This window comes from Filicampus tigris, chromosome 2 (genome assembly GCF_054856515.1).
Source record: "Filicampus tigris isolate MCC_2025a chromosome 2, RoL_Ftig_1.0, whole genome shotgun sequence".
NCBI lineage: Eukaryota > Metazoa > Chordata > Actinopteri > Syngnathiformes > Syngnathidae > Filicampus > Filicampus tigris.
In genome coordinates this window covers 12,999,390-13,020,955 of record NC_141218.1, presented here as the reverse complement: position 1 = coordinate 13,020,955, position 21,566 = coordinate 12,999,390, and the positions used below count along the sequence as shown (strand labels likewise).

The window sequence follows — 21,566 nt, the reverse complement described above, 5'->3', positions numbered from 1 at the left end:
TAGGATCCAAAACCAAGGAATTGTACCAAGGCAACCCATAGATAGTCAGGACATGCTGTGATTGCGAGCTATCAAAATGGCTTTTCTGTTCCTCAAATGACACAAAGTCGCCCTCCTGTTGTCACAATAATATTAAACCTCAGAGAAAAAAAATGGATCTGGTTTGCTGTCGCAGCACGTCGCTTTTGAACCGCTGAGGACAAAAAAAAAAAGGATGACACTAAAAACCACAGGGAGGCGGAAAGCACTGCTCACCAGTATATTAGACATACATAAAATTTGCTATAGTGTGCCCGGAGCGGTTGGTGGTGGGGGGAGGGGTTGATGAATGAGCGTGAAGCTGGTCAAAGTTTGTGGACGGAAACACAAACGGAAGCCCGTTTAAAATCATAGGCGGAGCGGCCCATAGACTGGACAAAAAGGCGGATAAACGGACGGCAGAAGAGTACCCCGGCTGCAGGCAGAAGGCGATAAACAGATTATATAAAAAATGTAAAATGTTCATAAAATGCCCAGCTCTGATCAATTTTATGAGTAAGTATCACAAGTAAGAACATGTAGCTATGCTGCTTTTTCGAGAAAAAAAAAAAGAACTTTAAAAACAATGACAAACTACCGGGGGAAAGACAACAACAATTTCAAAAGTCAATAATGAAATCCACAACACTATGAAAAATACTGGGGGAAAAAAACTTCTAAAAACTTAAAAATAAAAACATGTCAGTGGGCGGTGGAGGACCTGAGAACTGAACTGCACACGGCGCTGGCCAGCAAAGGTGAGTCTCGTTGAATCGTTCAAAACAAATAAACAAAACCCTAACCCTAGTTTGAAACCTTACTTTGAAACCTTAGCGCTACTCCAAAACCCTAAACCTAGTTTTGGACCCTACTTTGAAAACCTAATCCTATTTTGAGACCCTACTTTGAAACCCTAACCCTACTTTGAAACCCTAACCCTACTTTGAAACACTAGGCCTAGTTTTAAACCCTAACCCTAATTTCAAACCATACTTTGAAACCCTAACCCTAATTTCAAACCCTACTTTGAAAACCTAACCCTACCTTGAAACTGTAAACCTACTTTGAAACCCTAACCCTACTTTGAAACACTAGGCCTAGTTATAAACCCTATCCCTAATTTCAAACCATACTTTGAAACCCTAACCCTAATTTCAAACCCTACTCGGAAAACCTAAGCCTACCTTGAAACTGCAAACCTACTTTGAAACCCTACTCCTATTTTGAAACTCTACTTTGAAACCCTAACCCTACTTAGAAATACTAATCTTAGATTTAAACCCTAACCCTAATTTCAAACCCTATTTTGAAACTCTTTACCCTTTTTTGCAACTGTACTTTGAAATCATAATCCTATTTTGAAACCCTACTTTGAAACCCTAAACCTAATTTTAGACCCTACTTTGAAACCCTAATTCTAATTTCAAACCCTATCCCTATTTGGAAATCCTACTTTGAAACCCTAACCTATGCTTAACAGAACAAAAAAATAAACACACACACACAACAAACGTTTATTTCATTTTTTTCCCGTCAGACATGACACCAAAATCAATCAAATGAACGTAATCAGTAACAGCATGTGGTGGGGAAACAATCAGCAGTGGGGATTTTATTTGTCCGTTGGGCAGCGTCATTTCTATCAGCGTGGACATGTTCTGGCGGCCAGATCAGCTCAGTCTCGGGAGCCGCAAAGGTACAACAAACACTTCTGGTACGCGCCTGTTGTGTCCTCCTACACACACACACACACCCACCCACGCACCCCCGACCCCCCCCCCACACACACACACACACACGTGCACAGAATGTTCAAAATGCAATTTCAGTCCAAATGTTCATGTTGAAATTTTCTCAGCCTGTAAACAAAAATATTGGATGTCTTTTGTGGCTCACACAGGCTTGAAACCCTAATTTGAAACTCCAACCCAGGTTTATAACCATATTTAACCCTCCTCGCTTCAAAAGTGTGCTTTTGTGCTCCGTCTCTGGGCTTGTTTACCTCTGCTTGTGTATTTGCGATTGACGTCAATTCCGACTTTAACGGTGAAATCCGACATACGCGGAAATTTAGGTTACATCGCCAGTGTAGGAACACAACTCGTTCATAAGTCGAGGACTTCCTGTATTTAATTTCAAACCCTAACTTGACGCCGACGTTTTTGCAATGTGGGAGGGAATTTGTCACTTGAACGGCGTAGGGAGGACGTGATAAGAGTGCCGACTGCGCTGATGGATGTTCTGCTCGGAGGATTACGTCGGGCTCCACCATGTTTGAAAAGAATCAGCTCAGCCTTATAAAGTGTTTATGCTAAGTGTCACACACACAGTGTGTGTGTGTTTTTTCCTCTTAAACCTGAGCAGAGCTGCTGAGGAAGAATGTTTATGTCATCACTCTGCTTTTATGGACTTATCTACAGGATATGTATGGACCTGTTTATAGAAATGGACATACACACAGTATATACTATCTGGACTTATTTGGAGCAATTGCACCATGCAGTACATATCACACACTGCCTCACAGAATCAAAACTGATTACCGAAACTAGAAGTAGAAAAATGTGATTAATCATGACTAATTAAGAAAAATTGTGTGATTAATTAGATTAGATTAAAATCAGCAGTATCCATCCATCCATCCTCCTTTTCCATAATTGATCGCGATTAATCACATTTTTCAACTACAATTTTTTACGAAGATTGGAACCGATATTTACTTGAGTAAAATCTTGGAATGAATGTGGAAAAAAATAAAAGTATATTTGGATTCCAAAACTGTTCTAATACCTTTCTTTGACCCTTGAATACGATTATTTTCCTGTAAAAATACAACAGGTGAACGATACACCAAAGACGGAAAACTACGTAAAAGTCCGCCTTTGCGTCAGTGACTCTCCTCTAAGTTTGGCTGCACAGTGAGCAGAGGTCAGCCGCTACAGGAAGTAAATAAAACTGAGTTAACTGAGTTAATTTTTTTTGTGCGTTATGAATTTTAAATTTATATATATATATATATATATATATATATATATATATATATATATATATATATATATATATATAATGGGTGTCAAAATAGTGCATTAATTGTGATCAATTAATTACAGTCAAATTAAAGTGTTCCTGTTAGAGCACACTAGCGGTGGAAGAAAAATCCACAGAATAGCCGCATCTTTATATAAGCCGCATGGTTCAAAACCTGGGAAAAAAGTAGCATCTTATAGTAAAAAAAAATACAATATGTATAGTTGAAGAAGCATACGGAACCTGAATAGTGGTGTAGAGCGAGGCGCCATACTTGTCCTTGAAACAAGCCGCGATGTCCAACATGTCCTCCTCGCTCCTGGACACCAGGACCCTCATCAGGGTGTCATCATCCGTCCCGGCACGCTGCAGAAAATAAAGCACACATGCACAAAAAACACATTCGTGAGGCTTTGAATATAATCCCAACATCAAACGGTAAAAATCACATGGCCGCTACATTAGCGTCTAGCCTACTTTGAAGCCCCGACCCCGTCTTGAAACCCGTATTTCACACCATAATCCTGTCTTTAAACCCCACTTTGAAATCATAAACCTGGGTTGAAACCTTAATTTGAAACTGTAATCCTGGCTATTTAAAGTCTAATCAAAACCCTAATCCTGTTTTAAAACCCTACTTTGAAGCTCTAACCCTGTCTTGAGACCCTAATTATGAACCCTAACTCTTGTTTGATAATACCATACCGTATAATATGAAGCATTACACATGGATAAAATGTGATTGATTGATTGATCGATTGATTGATTGTTTGAAACTCTACCTTGAATAGTGAAGCTGCTAATGAAGTTCCCAGCGAGTGTGTGAATGTCCCCCTTAGCGCTCTGATCACTAATGACGCTAAGTGTGTCAGAAATGAAATTGATCTGAATTCCCTGCTGTTGGGTTATCTGTCCACTAACAGTAGCATAGGGAACACGTCCTCCCATTAATCCATTCTGCTGGAATTGCTTTGCGGCACAATTACGGGGGCGTGTTGTGTGTGTGTGTGTGTGTGTGTGTGTGTTTAACACAACAACAACAGATAACGTCACGTAAAGCGCACGCACCCTCATCGATCTGTACAGCAACTCAGCAAAAAAAGACGGAACGCTCCGGGTGCATTTCACTGTGAAGGCAAAAAAAATGTTTTAGTTCGTAATGAAAACGTCATAAATATGAACAATATAAAGTGTCGTACCGATGGCTAGCAGCAAGTTCTCCAGATTTCCTGTGGTCTCGCCTTCAATGCTGTCCTCAATGTCACAACCGCACAGCTTCTTGTAGGCGTCAAATACTGCACACACAAATCAAAGTGTGTACAATGCACTAATCCCACTTCATCCATGATATAAAAATACACTATTTAAATACTTCCTAGACATGTTATTATGGCATTGACCGCACTTAAGAGCTTTAAAAACACTTTTTCAAATAATACAAACACATTTAAACACATAGTATATTGAGAGCAAGACATTGTATAAATTGTTGCAGTGTACCGATGCCTCTGTGTTGACAGAAAACAAATCCAAACTAACAAATTTAACAAACTTATCATCTCAGACGTTGCTTTCTGTAGGCGTAAAAAGCAGGATTTATAAGGATTTCACATTCAATAATCTTCAGCAAAAACTTGGCTGAGTTGAAAGTACTTCCTGTTTTGTTTTGCTTTCTAATTTACACTGTGTCAAACTAAATAATGTGCTGTCTAGTGGTTGACAGCTTTTTTCTCAAATTATGATTTTTTAAAATCCTTTTTCCTTTCTATTATGACTGTTTTGTGTAAAATGATGCCTTTTTTTCACATTATTTTTTAATTTCTCTTTTTCCTTACAGTTTTACAATACTATTCTGGTTGTACCAATATTTTTAGCCTTGAATTAACACAGCTTTATTCTCATAATATTGACCTTATTGACACATTTTGTTCTCTTAATGTGACTTTATTCTCACAAAATTATGGGGTTTTTTTTCATAATATAACGATTTTTTTCTTCATGTTACAACTTTATTCACATAACATTATGGCTGACTCATAATACAGTATATTATGACTCTTTTCTCTAAATAATATTATTTACTTCCTCATATATTTGGACTTTATGATCCTTTCAGAGCTTTTTTTAACATACATTACAACTTTATTCAAACATTCTCAAAATATTCCATCCATTCTCAACACAGTGAATAATAATGGTATAATGGCAAAGTATACACAAAATACAGACAGTTTTATATAATGTCCACTGTATAGGTTGTAAATGACCGTTGCTACAACTAAATTTGGCTATAAAAGATAAAGTAAACATACATTCAAGTCAAACATTGACCTCTTCATTCCATAAACCTACTCTCACCTTTACGGAGATGTTCTGTGCTCCTATTTCCAAGAATGTTGATGAATTTCTCCTCATCTGTGCCGAATTTGCCCTCGCCCGCCGCATACAAGTCCTGCGGTCACGGTAAACGGGCTTGTGAGTTATTAATGCCCGAGCTGTTTCCAAGGCCCTGTTGGAATTGCTGCTCATCAGTATTCTTTTCATCTCCTTTTTGGAGGTCTCCGTGCGCCAATAAACTTGCCAAAATTTGCAAGCGTGCAATGGAGATTCATGTTTTTATGAATTATAGTAAAAGTGATTGAAATGATTCGCTGGTTAGATCAGGGATGGGCAACTTCAATGCTGGAGGTGGCTGCGATTTTTCATCCATGCAAGTGAACATCCTAACCACATGTATGACAAAAATCGCATTTCAAATATGAACAAAATACATCCATACATAGTTGCCCAACTGTGTTGGATGATAATTTTCAAAAATTCCTAGTATTTCAAATCTTTGCAGTACACAATTGCTAAACGTACCCCTGCTGGTAGCTAAGCACCTGCTGGTCGTTGCGCAAGCACAAATGTCCTCTTTCCTCATTACATTGAATTTCTCTCTCCATTCCACAGTGGCAAGAAAGACAATTTCCACGGTGTGGATGTTCCAGCCACACAAGAACGACACTTCCCAGGAGGCCGTGCTTGTGCGCGCCTGCAAGCAACACCTTATACAAAAGGTGCCTGCCTCTGTTTGTCGACTGCATGTGCGTGTGTGCGTGCTGCGTGTGTGTGTGTGGATATGGGGAATAGATAATGATCATTTTTGCTTCCTACCTTCGCATCTTTGGCGATGTTTCCCTCGTCGACTCCCTCCTCCCTGCTTCCCTTCCCGGCACAACCACAGAAAGATAAACACAAAAAGCAAAAAGCATTTGTAGTATACGCCAAGTAGAAAAATGAATGAGTAGGAATTGAATAACAGTCTGATTGATGTCATTTTACAACTTTTTGTTGCAAAATTATGACTGAATTTTTTAAAATGATTTTTCTTTAGTTAATTTTAAGGGTATTCAATTTGATTTCATTTCTTGTATTGTTTTTATTTCATTTCATTTGGCTGTATTACTCCTTAAAACAAAAATCTAGAACTTGTGTGGTTTACATAATCTACTATTATGAATATCAATTGATTATTTATTTATTTTTTTTACCACAGTAACTTTATTCTCTGCTTAACATGAAATCTTCATTGTTATAATATTGCAAATTTTTTAACTACATTTTTTCTTGATTTAATTTCAATTGGATTTAATTTTTATTCAATGCGGTACTCATTATAGACAATATTATATTTTCTTTTGAGTGTGGCCTTAATGCTCCTTATAGCAAAAATTATTGTATATCGAGAAATAACTATAATTCAAGTAATTCTAAGAATAGAGCTTGAAATATTTTAGCAGACTAGTGCATAATTTTTACGAGAAAAAAAATCATTATCTTACTTGGACAAAGCCGTAATTTTACTCGCATAATGTCATTATATAACATCAATAAATTTGTAATACCAAATTTTACTTTGAAAAATAATTTTTGTTGAAAAGAAAATTGTACTTTTCGTCGCTGTGTAAAATTCCTATTTTTCTTCAAGTGGACGTTACCTGCAGGAGGATGACCAGCAGCCTCTGGTAGTATCCCGATGTGTCGCTGCAGATGTCCTTCTCCAGATTGTTGCCAAACTCTGCAGCATATTAATTCTTATATTAATGTTGTAATATTACAGATTTTTTTTCTGGTAATTGTTTGGCATTTTGCTTTTTTTCCCTCTCACTCATATATTTTTTTTCCTTTTCAATGTGGCCCATATATTCCTTTAAAAAGAATTATATTTAAGTATTTTCGTCATTTTACAAGTACTGGTATATTATCACAAATTTATTACTTAGATTTTTCATAAAACTTAACATTTAACGTTATATAAAGAACTCCCATATTTATGGTCTGGGATTGACAAATTTGTATATTCACAGATTTTTTTTTATTTTTTATTTTTTTTTAACATATCCTGCAATATTTGCTGGATCAGTGTATTTTGAATTTATTTTCATTCCGCACCATTCAGGTTTTTTTTTCTTTTTGGGGTGGGCCATGTTTAAATTTGTAGAACATGCCTCAGGCCAGAAAAAATATACCTGGAACAAAATTGAGTAGTATGCCATGAAACTAACATGATCAATAAATCCATTAAACTGCACTCACGGGGCATTCTAATTAACATATCCTTCACGCTTACATGGATCAATACACTTAGTCATGATGACCATAACTGCTGTTTGACTCGTCTTTTTTCGTGCATAGAAGTGTTAGTTGATGTGGCGCTGGCTCAATAGTTCACTGCTAATGGCAGTAAAAGAACGCGCTTATTGATCCGCTCACCTTTCTCGTAGACTTTAACGACTTCTCGAAGGTGTGCGCCGCACCTGGAAGCCAAGATCTCAATCAACACGTCGTCATCAGTCCCGACGCCCTGTGGCGCAACAAGAAAGAATCATCAAGAAGCTACCAGTGTGGTTTTTATGGCTCCAGCGTTATTAGAACAAAAAAAGATGATAATAAATTTCCCGTGTCAGTTTTCCCGTCTGATGCGAGCGGGTCGTGTTGCCACGGCGACTTGGAACACCCTCAATTCCATCTTTTGTATGTTTAATTAACTCGCTTCACACTCGTCTCAGTGCTGGCTGCACAAAGGCTTTGTCATGAAGTGTCATGTTGCTGCTTGATGAGCCGTAGAGATGCACAGCTGCGTAGAAAGTATGCACAGTAGCCAATAATATATTATATATGACGGCTGAGCGATTTTGAAAAATAATTGCGATTTTTTTTTTTTCTCAATATGCGATTATCATTTCAAGTCCTCTTCACATGTCGTTTTTTTGTAACAAACACAAGCAAGAAATACATCTGTAATACAATAAACAATGTTAGCTTTCTTAAACATAAATGTTTTGATAGGTTCGGCTTACGCAAAGGCAAACCAGCCATATTAATTCTACATACAAACTGTATTTACTTGCAGAACTTGCTAGAAGTGCCGGTATGAGGAGCAACATACAATATTAGCTAGATGGCAAATTAAATAGAACATGTCACCTTAGAAACAAAAAGCATCGGGTGAGTCACTCTTGTGGTTTTGAACGAATGCTAACTCTGTGGACTGCTGATTTGCAGTTGGTGCTTTTGACTCTGAATAGCTGTCAACCATTAATGACGCGTCTAAAAGTGTGCATATTCCCACTTGTCACTCACAAGTTTCATTAGGTGTAAATAACAGATTCAGACATGACAGTGCTGCTATTATTATGCATTTCACCATCATTAGCACAGCATTTTTTGAAAGGCTTTAGGCAAGCGTTGAAATGTTTTTTTTTTTTTTTTTATTCTCAGAAAGTTGGTCACATGCACTGCATTTATTTGCACAGTGGCTGATGAAGTACGTGAACGTCACTGTGATTAACACACTATTGTCAGTTTGTTAAAAGAACTGCTACATTTGTTATGGCATAAGATAGCGCTATTTTTTTTTTATCAAACTAGAACAACAAACTAGCGTAGCATACCTCAAAGGTTGAATAATACTTTTTAAAAAAAACAAACGTTATACTGTACATATACTGTATAATGGATCCCGCCCAAATGCAAGTGGACTGGAACAACAAAAATTGAAAACAAATTCCAATATCTGCTAATCTGTTTGGAAGCTAACCCGTTGCAGCTTCTTGTTTAGCATGGATGGCAGCATCCACAAAGTTTCCTGTGAATAGGTTGAGTTGTTTTGCGTAATACTGCAAACAAACTAATGAAAAAATGCACAAACAAAGCATTAAAAGGTGTATGCTTTAATCCTTGACCAAAGTAAATGTACGACTTATTGATTATTATTACGTGTGAGGTGAACTATTTTCATTAGAATTAATTTAGAGGATTTCAAGCTATTCTGATTATTTTTAGAAAGAATAATAATAATAAAATGCCAAATGAAAAAAAGTTCTGTATTGAAGAATAGAATTCATTTGCTGTTGCAAACTAATTTTAGTTTTGTGTAAAGTCAAAATAATGAATAGGAAAATCAATGATGAGCGAAAAAAACAAAACATGAAACAATTCTCTCAAAATAGCAATTTGAGGCACAATTCGGTCGAGAAACAAGATATTACTTTTTTAGCCTTAGTTTATCAGTTACGGAATAATGTTTATAAGTTTATCAAATTTTCATTTATCAATGATATCGAACCAACAAACAAATAATCATAAAATATTGATTGCTTCAATACTTGACTTTCATAAATGTGCAACTCCTGTGCTATTACTTTTACTAGGTTTACCTTATCGTCTTTTTTTTTTTTTTAATTGTGAGCTCTTCGGGAGGAATCGAAAGCCAAAACAATTATTATCAAACGAAAGAAACAAACCAACTAACACCAATACCAAAAAACTGATTAACGCTTGATTGAGGTAAATGTGCGACTTGTTCAACATGCTAATATTTTTTTTACCTTTAATTCGTAAACCCTTGATTGATTCATTTTTGGATGGGATTTTGGCTACTTGTATGTCATCTGTTAGCAATTGCAATTTTTTTAGCCATAAGACAAATTGATGACAAATGTCTCAGGAATTACCTTGATGGCCTTGTGCAGCAGCGTGGCATCGTACAAGACGGGCGGAGTCATCAGGGCCACAATGAGACACTCAAACAGACCTCCCAGCTCAGACTTGAGAGCGCTGACCAAATCCTGCGAGAGCGGAACGATTGATGATGTTTACTCTCGGTAATAACTGAATTTGTATCGAACTGTTTTTTGCTTCATTTGGAACATCACCGAATTAGAGAAGGAAAACAAACAATGCCTTAATCCGCCGCCTAGGCAGAGTGACAATGAAATAATAGAGACTGAGTGACAAAGTGGAAATTTCATTTTTCTTTGTGTCGTTAAAAACGTTTTCACGTACGCACGACGTCAACAAATGATTAAACTGTATTGGGAAAGTCCAAAATGTTCTTTGCAAGAATACGTTCTATGCAGTCCCAATAGTAGAAAAATGGCATTGTGATTAATATTGCATTTGTGGAATAAGCAGCAAAATCGACCCGTTTTATACATCTCGGGGTGGCCATTTTGTCACTATCTGTCGACTGAAAATGACATCACAGTTGCTCGGGGCTCAGGGAACGACCAGTCACGGCTCACCTGTTTTCTGGGTTTGGTCATACGACGTTCGCAAGCTGATGTTTGCGATTTAATTCATATTCCACAAAGCCGATATTCATCAGAATGCTGTGTTTGGACTACCGGGTTGCATAGAACATATTAATGTAAAGACATATTTTACTTAACTTTTTAACTTTTTAAAGATAAAACCTTTGTACTGAAGTGGATCTAACAAATGTATGGATTTAAAAGAAGAAAGTTTAAGCCACTGTCACATTACACACAGCAACTTTAAACGTTCAGTGGTTCTTAAGAATCTACGGTAAATTCTAATATTTGTTCCATGAAATTCTAATAATTTTTATTCCCAACAGTTTTCTTTTATTCATTTTGCAGCTTTAGTAATTGAAGTCGAAAAGCGTAGAGTTGAATGCCTCCTCCCAAACGAGCCTTCTTTGGTCAGACGTCTGTTGTCCAGGCTCACCTTTCCGTAGGCTGTTTTGTACGCCGCTTTTATTTGCTGCCGCTGATCGTTGGTGCGCGCCGCCAGTAGCATGAGGACCACATCTTCATCCGTCCCTATAGGACAAATAGCTCGTGAGGTAAGAAGAAGAAGAAGAAGGAGACCAAGGCCTGAGAGGAGAACAGGCGAATTTGGTGATATAATAATCAGTGGCTTGCGAAAGTCAACGAAGCCTCATTAGAGAGAGAGAAAAGATCTCAGAAGGATAAACAAGGCGACAGGCGTCAATGTGAAAGAATGAACTCTAATCCCGTCTGGGCCCAAGAGCTAAGGTCATGCTGCATTATTGGAAAATGGTCAAGTCTAAGAGCTTATAATAGAGTGATCACTAACACCATTGATCAGTACAAATGAGCATATTACAATTTGTGCATTAGTGGCATTGTGCAATCAGCATGGGATCATTATGCCAGTGTTTTCCAAACTTTATTGAGCCGAGGCACATTTTTACATAAAAATCTTACGACACCTGTTCAAACATAAATGTCACGTAACATAAATGGGTAGACTTACCATGATGCAAAAGGGAATTCCCTTGGGCCCCCAAACGCCTCATAAGAACTGATTAATAAAGTTTTCTTTGATTTAAACCATTTATTTGTTCTTCATTCACACGCTTAAATACACAGAAAAATGCTTAATCTATCACAATGGTTTTGACTGCTCGCCCCTCACGTTTTATGAAATGGACTTCACTAGCCTTGATTCACAAGACGTAGCAAAACAAAATTGTTGGTCTGGAATCTGTCATGTACTTATTTTTACGTTACCATATATGTTGTAAAATCTTTTGGGATTATAGTGCTATATTTGGGGTTTCAGTAGTAGTAATAGTATAGGCAATTATAAACATTTTTCAGGTGGGCGTCCATTAATTGTGAATTTTCACTCTTTGCTATTATACAGGTAGTTTTATGCAAGAAAGAGTTTTCCAAGCACCCTTTATTGCAGACTACTGACATCTGTAGTACGCTAATGCTAAAAAGAGTGAGCTAAGTGGGAAGAGTAATTAGACGAGCGCCTTTAAGCAGAGCTGGGCACTTGACCCTTTCTGACCCTTCCTCTTAAAGCGCTTCCGTCCTTACATTCCGTCGGTTCAAATAGAATATTTACAGAGATGGATTTGTCCAGTATTTTCAACACAAGCGAAAAGTTCTGCTTGTTTAAGAATGCAAATCAAACACATTGAGAATGAATACTAAAGTTGAGAATGGTATCCAAGCAAAAAGTTGAGCACTTACCAAGTCCTTTCATGGCTCGGTGGAGGATATTGGCGTCGTGTTTGCTGTCAAAGTTGATAAAAGGTCGCACGCTACCTCTGTACGCCTGCAGAGAGGAAATCAATTAAATAATTTATTCATAAAATATGTGAATAATTCATTGTGAAGTTAGTTGAAATGTAGTCATAAAAAAACTGTGCTCCAGTTAGCTAGCCTGTTTCTGAAAAAAAATTGTTCAACCTAATTTAAATTCCAGTTGGATGTGATTATTATTCTTTCTAGCATGTCTAAAGCTGTTATGCTAACAAAGCCTAAGTAATGTCAAGTTGTATGTATAAGAAAGACTAACAAGGAGGAGAAAATTGAGGTCAGGTTCTGTTTTGGAAGGCAAATGAGCAAGAAAGTTGTCGCGTGCTACCAGTTGCTACGCTAGCATCTTTTGAGTAGCCTATACAGTATTAAACACCTAATGTGAAAAATTTGGGGAAACATATGTATACAAAAAATTTTTATAATTGCGTAAAAATAGAAATCATCTTCAAAGAGGGGAAGTCAACCCCCCCTAAAAACTTTACGATAATATGTTCTATACGCCCTCACTAGTCTAAACACGGCATTCTGATTAAAATTGTGTTTGTGGAATATGAGTTAAGCATCAAAATCCACCTGTTTTTAGCCATCTCACTTCTGTCAACTGAAAATGACATCACAGTTGCCTGAGCTACTGTGATGTCATTTTCAGTTGACAGCAAGTGGCAAAATGGCCCACCCTTGACATAGACAAAAACGGGTGGATTTTACTGCTTAACTCAAATTCCACAAACGCAATATTAATCAGAATACCGTGTTTTGACTAGTGGAGGCGCATTGAACATATTCTTGTAAAGGAAATTTGGGGGTTGACTTCTTATTTAACAATATGCATTCTAGAGCACGAAAGAATAAATCAAAATACATGATTGTTGTTGTTCTTAACATTAAATTGACAGTTTTCTTTCCTAATGCAAACTTAATTTTAAAAAAATCGTCACAATTTTGCCATTTTACATTGTTGTGCACTATCAATTAATAAATAAATAATAACTTATCGCTGGTGTAGGGCCAAAACCTTATACCTCCGAAATAGTGACTTTTCAGGAGACCCCAAAAATGGCAAGTTGTTCGATCGTTAACATTGCGTCATGAAAGACAGCAAGCTATTTTCAACACTTTGGATTGGTCAGTAATCTGTCAAAATAACACTCAAGCGTGTGGACTGACCAGCAGTACTGTATTTATTTTTGAAAAAATATCAAATTGACCAAAATGGATTTGTGTGGTTTTGGCCCAACGCCAGCGCTATATTTGCAGCATACTAACACATACATTTAAAATAAATCCTTTTTTTAATTATGATTAATACATTCGCTATTTTCTTCCCCCTAATACAAATTTATAATAAAAATTGATCACCTTTGGTGGCACCGCATCTACCCACATGATCGATCCAGCAATACTTGCAAAATGTGTAAACATATACAGAATCACGTTTAAGGATTTTTTTTTTTAAACATGAGTTATGATTTAATAGGCACGATGGTACATCTTCATTTTTTTCTTAACTATCTTTAAAAAAGAGGTGCCCATTCAATCATGAGTACTACCATAATAAAATAATAACAGCATTCGGCAGTGTGCTTATCACATACGTGTGGCCATGACAGCATGATTAAAGCCATGAAAAGTGTCAAATGTAGCTGGATTTTTTTCCCTCTCAAGATAGTGCAACGATAAATGAATACGCTTTCGGTAGCAAACGTTTTTCAGGTGCTCGTGCAGGAAGCGATAATAATAAGCTCATTAAATGTATTATCTGCTCTTCAAGAGAAAGCCATTGACCTTTTCTCACTTCATTACACACGGCCGCCGAGACATTTATTTGCTACTGATTGAATGCTTTACACCCAAGATTTTGTGATAAAATCCAAAGAAAGAACTCACCATGTTCGTTTGTGATGATTGCACAAAGCTGAAAGAGACAAGATCACACTTATTTGCATCACAACCTGCTTTTCACAAGGTTCTATGGTCGTTAAATTGCTACGATGCTAACATGTTACCATTTGTCATGCTAAAATCTAGCATAATCAAACACCTAATATGGTTGTGTCTAGCACTATACCTAAAACCGATTCAGGAAGATGAAATGCTAACCTTCTACCAGTTGCTAAAAGACAATGAAATGCTAACATACTATCCATCCATCCATTATCTATACCGCTTATCCTCACAAGGGTTGCGGGGAGTGCTGGAGCCTATCCCAGCTGTCATCGGACAGTAGGCGGGGGACACCCTGAACTGGTTGCCAGCCAATTGCAGGGCAACTAACATACTACCACTTGATTTAAAAAAATAACTAAATAAAAAGTAATGTTAACAAGGAAGAAAATGGTAATGTGTTCTAGTTAGTGTATCTAACTATGTAATGTGGCAATGTCAAGTACGATGTTGAGAGCCTGAATAAAATGCTAACATGCTACCAGTTAGTACAGTGAAATTCATCAATATACCCGTAGCTACAAGTAAGGCGAAATGCTATTATGCTAAATAAAAAAACTAATGTAGTTAGGTTAAGTACTACATTAAAAACCTAACAAAAAAAGAGAAAAGGCTATCTTATCTGTTTGTATGTCACCATCTAGCATGTCAAATGTGTAATGTGATTCTGTTAAGTAAAATATTGAACACCTAACCAGGGGTATAAAATGCTTACATGATTTCAGTTCCTACGCTGCCCTGCGACTGGCTGGCGACCAGTTCGGGGTGTAGTCTGCCTTCGCCCATTGACGTCTGGGATAGGCTCCAGCAATTCCCTGCAACCCTGTACAGGATAAGTGGTTTGGAAGATGACATGACATGACAGTTCCTACGCTAAAACCTAGTGTGGTTATGTAAAGTACTATGTTGAAACCCTAATAAGGTAGATACATTGCTAACAAGACACCAGCTTCTATGCTATCATCTAACATATCAAACACACACACACACACACACACACACTCAGACTTTCCAAACGCGCCCATAGGAAATGGCTCTGTGAGCAGCGTGTGTACGGCGACGCTAAGCTAGTGGGGGCAAAGTATCAGTGCGTTCCATGTATTCCATTTGGTCTCTTTGCCACACGATAAGAGAGTTGACTTGAGCTAGGCAGCCTAGGCTGTTGTATCGCTGTGACCTTTCTCTTTGCTTGGCCTTCCCTATTTATCTGCACCATTGCATACTTGTGGATGTGGCCAATGCAGTAGCGATCCTTTTGGAGAGGAGAGATCTTTTTAGACATCTGGCAGAAAAAGGCTCCAAATCCATTAAATAGTTCAACTGAGAATATACAGTCTTCTGGTTGTTAGTATAATGAGTATTAAAGGCAAAAGACCTGCGAAAATTCCCTCAGAACTTTTTAGTTGGTGTCATGACCCCGTTGATACGTTGGACGACACGAAAACCAAAATAAAAAGGACGGCTGCACATTGTGCTGCATACGGTTGCACACAATGCCATTCGGTCACAACCGAAGCCTACTGCAAGAAGGAGAAAGTATAAAATACTAACATGCTATCAGTTGCTATGTTAAAATCTAGCATATTAGCCACCTAATATCAGTTATGACAAAATAATAACCTGCAACCATTTTATACGCCAACATCTATCATAAAACTCTTGTAATGTAGTTGCGGTTACAGATTAGGAGGACTTTGTAAAGTCTTTACCTGTCGCGGGGTGCGTTCTCTTTCTCGGAGTGCTCAGTAAATGGCATCTACATGTAGGGTGAAGAAAGCGAACCCGATGCCAGTCCACCTGTGGTGTCATCTTCCATGACCTCACAGGGACAGACAGCTTCTATTGTGTCACCTTGAGTTAAACGGGTAAGTGAAGCACTGGATACGGGTCGTAGCCGAGTTGGCATTTTGACGAGGTCCACTGCTTTTTAAGACAATTGGCAAACAGTTTATATAACAGTGAGATATGCCTGTGAGATACTAGAACTACAAGTGGCAAAAGTACCCCGACTCTGTACTGATGGTGGATGGAAAAAGTCTACACACCCCTGTTCAAATGCCAGGTTTTTGTGATGAGACCAAGATAAATAATTTAAATTAGAAATAAATAGAACAGATGAACATAATTTGGAATTAGTGAGAGATCAAGATCAATCATTTCAAAACATTTTCCACCATTAATGTGACCAAAAACCTGCACAACTCAGTTGGGGAAAAAAACTTTTCAAGAGGGAAAATAAAAATAAACAACCAAAATTAGGTGGTTGTACAAATGTGCACACCCTCGAATAACTGGGCAGCAAAATCCACCGGTTTTTAGCAAACCCCACTTTGAAACTCTGACTGTTTTAAAACACGAGGTCACACATTCTTACATTTTTTACTCAATTTTATAACCATTGTTAAAAATGAGTACCCTGCCTGGAAGCCAAACCCTGCATCCATGACTGCTTTAAAACCAGAGGTCACACATCCCCGACAGATTAATTTTTCAACTGAATTTTGGGACAGCTGTCAGAGCCGCTTGGAGACTGCCTTTGAAACCTTAAAGGGAAAGTCAACTGAAACATATTTTTTTCAGTAATATGTTGTGAGCAGGTCCACTAGTTAAAACACGGCATTCTGATTAATATTCGTTTGTGGAACATGAGTTAAGCAGCAAAATCCACTCGTTTTTAGCCATCTCAGGGGGCGGCCATTTTGTCACTTCTGTCGACTGACAATGACATCACAGATGCTCGGGGCTCAGCTAATGACCAATCATGGCTCAGATTCAGAAAATAGGTGAGCTGTGATTGGTTGTTACCTGAGCCCTGACCAACTGTGATGTCATTTTCAGTTGATAGAAGTGACAAAATGGCCGACCCCAGAGATGGCTAAAAACAGGTGGATTAACTCTTATTTCACAAACGCAATATTTATCAGAATGCCTTGTTTCAACTAGTGGGCCTGCACAGAACATATTCTTGAAAAAATATGCTTGGGTTGATTTCCCTTTTAAAAGGCTCCTTTGAAAGCCTGACTGATTAGGAATTGCAGCTGTCTATGTGGCTAAATGGGTTGCTCCTCTGACTTTGGATACATAATTGAGTGGGACCATTCATGCGCTGGGACAATACTGAGGACTACACTTTTTGACCGAATTTTAGAGCCAATGTTAATAATCGGCACAGTACTTGGAAGCTAAACTTAGCTTTTAAGCATGCAACCAATTTCCTCCAAGCTCAAACAAACAAGATGGCTGGGCAGATAATAATGGCGTGATCAGATTGAGTGAGGATCCAAGAGAGACTCTGCCAGTGCTTGGCGGCACACATCATGATGCCCCATTGTATTTCATGCAGATAGTCATATAATTATCACCGGGTGGCTTCACTTCGCACTGAAATGAGAAAGAGTAATATAAGCCACATTATTGTATGGTGACTTTTATTATGAATTGTCAGGAAATGTTTTGAAGCCCCGAGTCGAAAAAAAATGACGTTCAGACAATAAAGTCAGAGTAATATTGCAATTAAAAAAATACAATTTAAAAAATAGTCTTGTGCTATAATCGACTTCTGGGGTTAAAAATTGCATGATGTATAAATGGGCAAAAGATTTTGCAGATTTATTTTCGGGGAATCACATCACTAATGGTTATGATGACATGTTCCTAAATGATGTCTGTCAGTTAAAATATGAGCAGGGGATAAATATGAAGAAATCGCAATACTGTACTAATATTTTTCTGAACTGTGATATTTCCATGGAGGAAGTAAAAGAGTCCATAGACAAAGCAAAATTAAATAAAGCTTCCGGAATTAAAGGTATTCCAAATGAGGTCCTAAAGTCACCAAAATCTCTAGGTGTTCTTTTCAATCTCTTCAAGACTTGCTTTGAGTCTAATTTAATTCCATCTGTATGGTTAAAATCTATGATTAAGACAATCCCTAAGTCATCAAAAACCTGACCTGGGAACAAACACTCTTTAATTATAGAGGAATTAGACTAGTACCATCTACAAAGTTTACTCTTTTATATTAAATAATAGGGTTATACGTTATCTAGAAAGGGGACAATATCTTATTGATGGGCAAAATGGGTTTAGAAAGGGTCGAGCTTGTATTGACCGTAAACTGTACATTCTGTAATATCAATGATAAGTACTAGGCTTGCTGAAGGAAAACCCACATTTGTATGTTTTATTGATCTTCAAAAGGCATTTGATTGGGTAAACAGGGATTTGCTTACCATTAAACTCATGGAAGTGAGGGTTGATGGAAGATTCTACCAAGCAATTCAGACCTTGTATAGAAATCCAATGGCTAGTGTTGAAATTAATCAATCAATCAATCAATCACATTTTATTTATATAGCACTTTTCATACATAAAAATGCAACTCAAAGTGCTTTAAAACATTCAAAGCAAAACATAGAATTATCTTCAATCAAAAGAAAAGATAAATTATTTAAAAGTTGTTGAAAGCCAAACTAAAAAGGTGTGTCTTGAGCTTCCTCTTAAAAATATCAACAGTCTCTGCAGACCTGACATCCTCTGGCAGGCTATTCCAAAGGTGAGGACCAAAATGGCTGAATGCAGCCTCGCCATGCATTTTGGTCCTCACCCTTGGAATAAATAAAAGGCCGGCGCCAGAGGACCTCAGGATCCGCGAGGGCTGGTATGATAAAAGCAAATCAGATAAATAAGATGGCCCAAGACCATTAACACATTTATAAACTAATAAAAGTACTTTAAAATCGATCCTGAAACACACAGGGAGCCAATGCAGCAATTTCAAAACTGGCGTAATGTGCTCCCGCCCTCTGGTTCTCGTCAGCACCCGAGCGGCTGAATTCTGCAGTAGTTGCAGTGGTGAAATGCTCTTTTTCGGGAGGCCAGAGAGCAGGGCATTACAGTAATCTAAACGACAGGAAATAAAGGCATGCATCAGCACTTCCGTGTTAGCCTGAGAGAGAAACGGGCGGACTCTGGCGATATTCTTAAGGTGATAAAAACCAATCTTGGTTACATTTTTAATATGAGGAATAAAACTGAGCTCAGAGTCAAAAATGACGCCAAGGTTCTTCACACAGTGTGAGGGATTAAAAATGTGTAGTTTTGGTAAAAGCTTCTCTCTCTGACCTTCGGGACCGATAACTAAGACCTCAGTCTTGTCCTCATTGAGCTGTAGGAAATTATCTGCCATCCATGACTTGATATCTAAAATGCAATTTAAAAGGGTATCAATGGGTCCTGTGTCATCAGGAGACACGGCAATATACAGCTGCGTGTCATCAGCATAGCTGTGAAAGCTGATGCCGTGTCCCCTGATGACATCCCCGAGGGGAAGCATATAAAGATTAAAAAGTAAGGGGCCTAAAATCGAACCTTGAGGAACCCCACATTTAATTTCATGAGTTTTAGAGGAACAAGTATCCATACTTACAAAGAAATATCGGCCTGTGAGATAGGAATAAAACCAGTCAAAAACAGTACCAGAGATGCCCACTAGATTTTTAAGTCTATTTAATAAAATTTGGTGATCTACTGTATCAAAAGCAGCGCTTAGATCCAGTAGCACCAAGACTGTGAGTTTTCTCACGTCTGCAGTGCACCTAATATCATTTAAGATCCTTAAAAGAGCAGTCTCCGTACTGTGGTTCATCCTAAAACCAGATTGATATTTCTCCAAAATATTATTTGTATTTAAAAAATGATTCAACTGGATGAAAACCAGTTTTTCTAAAATCTTACTTAAAAACGGTAAGTTGGATACGGGTCTGTAGTTATTAAAAACGCTCGGGTCAGAACCGCTCTTCTTCAGAAGGGGCTTCACCACCGCCGTTTTAAAGGCAGCTGGGAAGACGCCTGTCTGAAGAGAGCAATTGACTATATTTAAAATTTGTTCTTCAAAAAATCCATAAAATGTCTTAAAAAGAAATGTGGGAATTGGATCCAAAAGGCAGGTTGTTGGGTTTACCTGGGAGAAAACTCGAACAAGTGTCCTTGCATCAACCAGGGCAAAACTTTCCAGTGTTTCCTCATGTAAATATGATTGTCCGGGTTTATTAAAACTTGTGTTTTGACGGGCTAAAAGACTGGATCTTATGTCATCGATTTTACTTCTGAAGTGGTCTGCAAAGTCCTCACAGAGAGCATCTGTTGGTCTCTGTGGGGACTTATTAAAATCAGAACTAGTTAAAAGTTCAAAGGTGGAGAAGAGAACCCTGGGGTTGTTTTTATTGACTGTAATGAGGTTTGAGAAATAGGAAGATCTTGCCAGTTTTACTGTTTTATTGTAAGATTTCAGTTGTTCGCATAAAATTTCATAGTGTACTGTAAGTTTACTTTTTCTCCACCTCCTCTCTGCACTCCTGCATTTTCTCTTTGATATTTTGATAGCATTGTTTCTCCACGGGGGTACAGTCTTTGTTTTTGTTGTTTTAATTAAAAGTGGAGCTACTGAATCTAATGATGATTTAAGATGTAGGTTAAAATTGTCAACAATAAGATCACAGGGTGCAGGTAAAATGTCAGCAGGAGTGTTTTTTAAGATCTCGATAAAATTTGCTGCCACCTCAGAAGATAGGTAGCGTTTCTTCACTGTTCTGACCGGGACTGCTAGATGGTTAAAACTGGCGATGTTAAAATAGACACAGTAGTGGTCTGACACTGCCAAGTCAACAACAGAGGACACACCAGCAGACAAGCCATAGGTTATAACCAAATCCAGGGTGTGTCCTCTGTTGTGAGTTGGCTGCAAGACGTGCTGTTTAAAATCCAAGCAGTTTAAAAGGTTTGAAAAATCTCTGGATAGTGGGTCCGAGATGTTGTCCATGTGTATATTAAAATCGCCAGTTATTAATATTCTGTTATAACTGGAATATAAAATGGATAAGAATTCTGAAAATTCTGTAATAAAAGAAGTGGAATGATGGGGAGGTCTATAGACGGTAATGCAGAGAATAGGGGGACTGCTAAAAACAAAGGCATGGTGTTCAAACGATAAGTAGCTGCTAAAAATGATCTCCTTTGATAAAAGAGTATTAATAAAAATTGATGCAGTCCCGCCTCCTCTTTTGCCATCCCTTGTAGAAAATAAAAAGTTAAAATTCGGTGGGCAAGCCTCGTTGAGAGCAACTGGAGCATCTGTACCAAGCCATGTCTCAGACAAAAGTATACCATGTAAATTATTGTCTAAAATCAGGTCGTTTATGATAAAAGTTTTGT

The 21,566-nt window shown here is 37.7% G+C and overlaps 1 protein-coding gene across 9 annotated transcripts in view; it reads right to left on the bottom strand.

The window, feature by feature from the left end:
- Window positions 1-1,518: 1,518 nt before the first annotated feature.
- Window positions 1,519-21,566, bottom strand: part of anxa5a (annexin A5a) — a 22,159-nt gene continuing 2,111 nt past the window's right edge. Inside the window, exons 1-13 of one of the 9 annotated variants that reach the window (XM_086017871.1) lie at window positions 15,070-15,143; window positions 14,298-14,325; window positions 12,339-12,423; window positions 11,059-11,153; window positions 10,044-10,157; window positions 7,801-7,891; window positions 7,026-7,105; window positions 6,202-6,252; window positions 5,404-5,497; window positions 4,245-4,340; window positions 4,114-4,172; window positions 3,289-3,411; window positions 1,519-1,753 (exon numbers count right to left, since the gene is read on the bottom strand). In XM_086017871.1, the coding sequence (XP_085873997.1) occupies window positions 1,694-1,753; window positions 3,289-3,411; window positions 4,114-4,172; window positions 4,245-4,340; window positions 5,404-5,497; window positions 6,202-6,252; window positions 7,026-7,105; window positions 7,801-7,891; window positions 10,044-10,157; window positions 11,059-11,153; window positions 12,339-12,423; window positions 14,298-14,325; window positions 15,070-15,140 (1,047 nt within the window). In that variant the 5' untranslated portion in view covers window positions 15,141-15,143 and the 3' untranslated portion in view covers window positions 1,519-1,693. Of the gene's footprint in view, window positions 1,754-3,288; window positions 3,412-4,113; window positions 4,173-4,244; window positions 4,341-5,403; window positions 5,498-6,201; window positions 6,253-7,025; window positions 7,106-7,800; window positions 7,892-10,043; window positions 10,158-11,058; window positions 11,154-12,338; window positions 12,424-12,666; window positions 12,927-12,983; window positions 13,006-14,297; window positions 14,326-14,510; window positions 14,805-15,069; window positions 15,151-21,566 lie in introns of those variants that run through there. The other 8 variants (XM_086017872.1, XM_086017873.1, XM_086017875.1 and 5 more) reach the window with 8 other exon arrangements.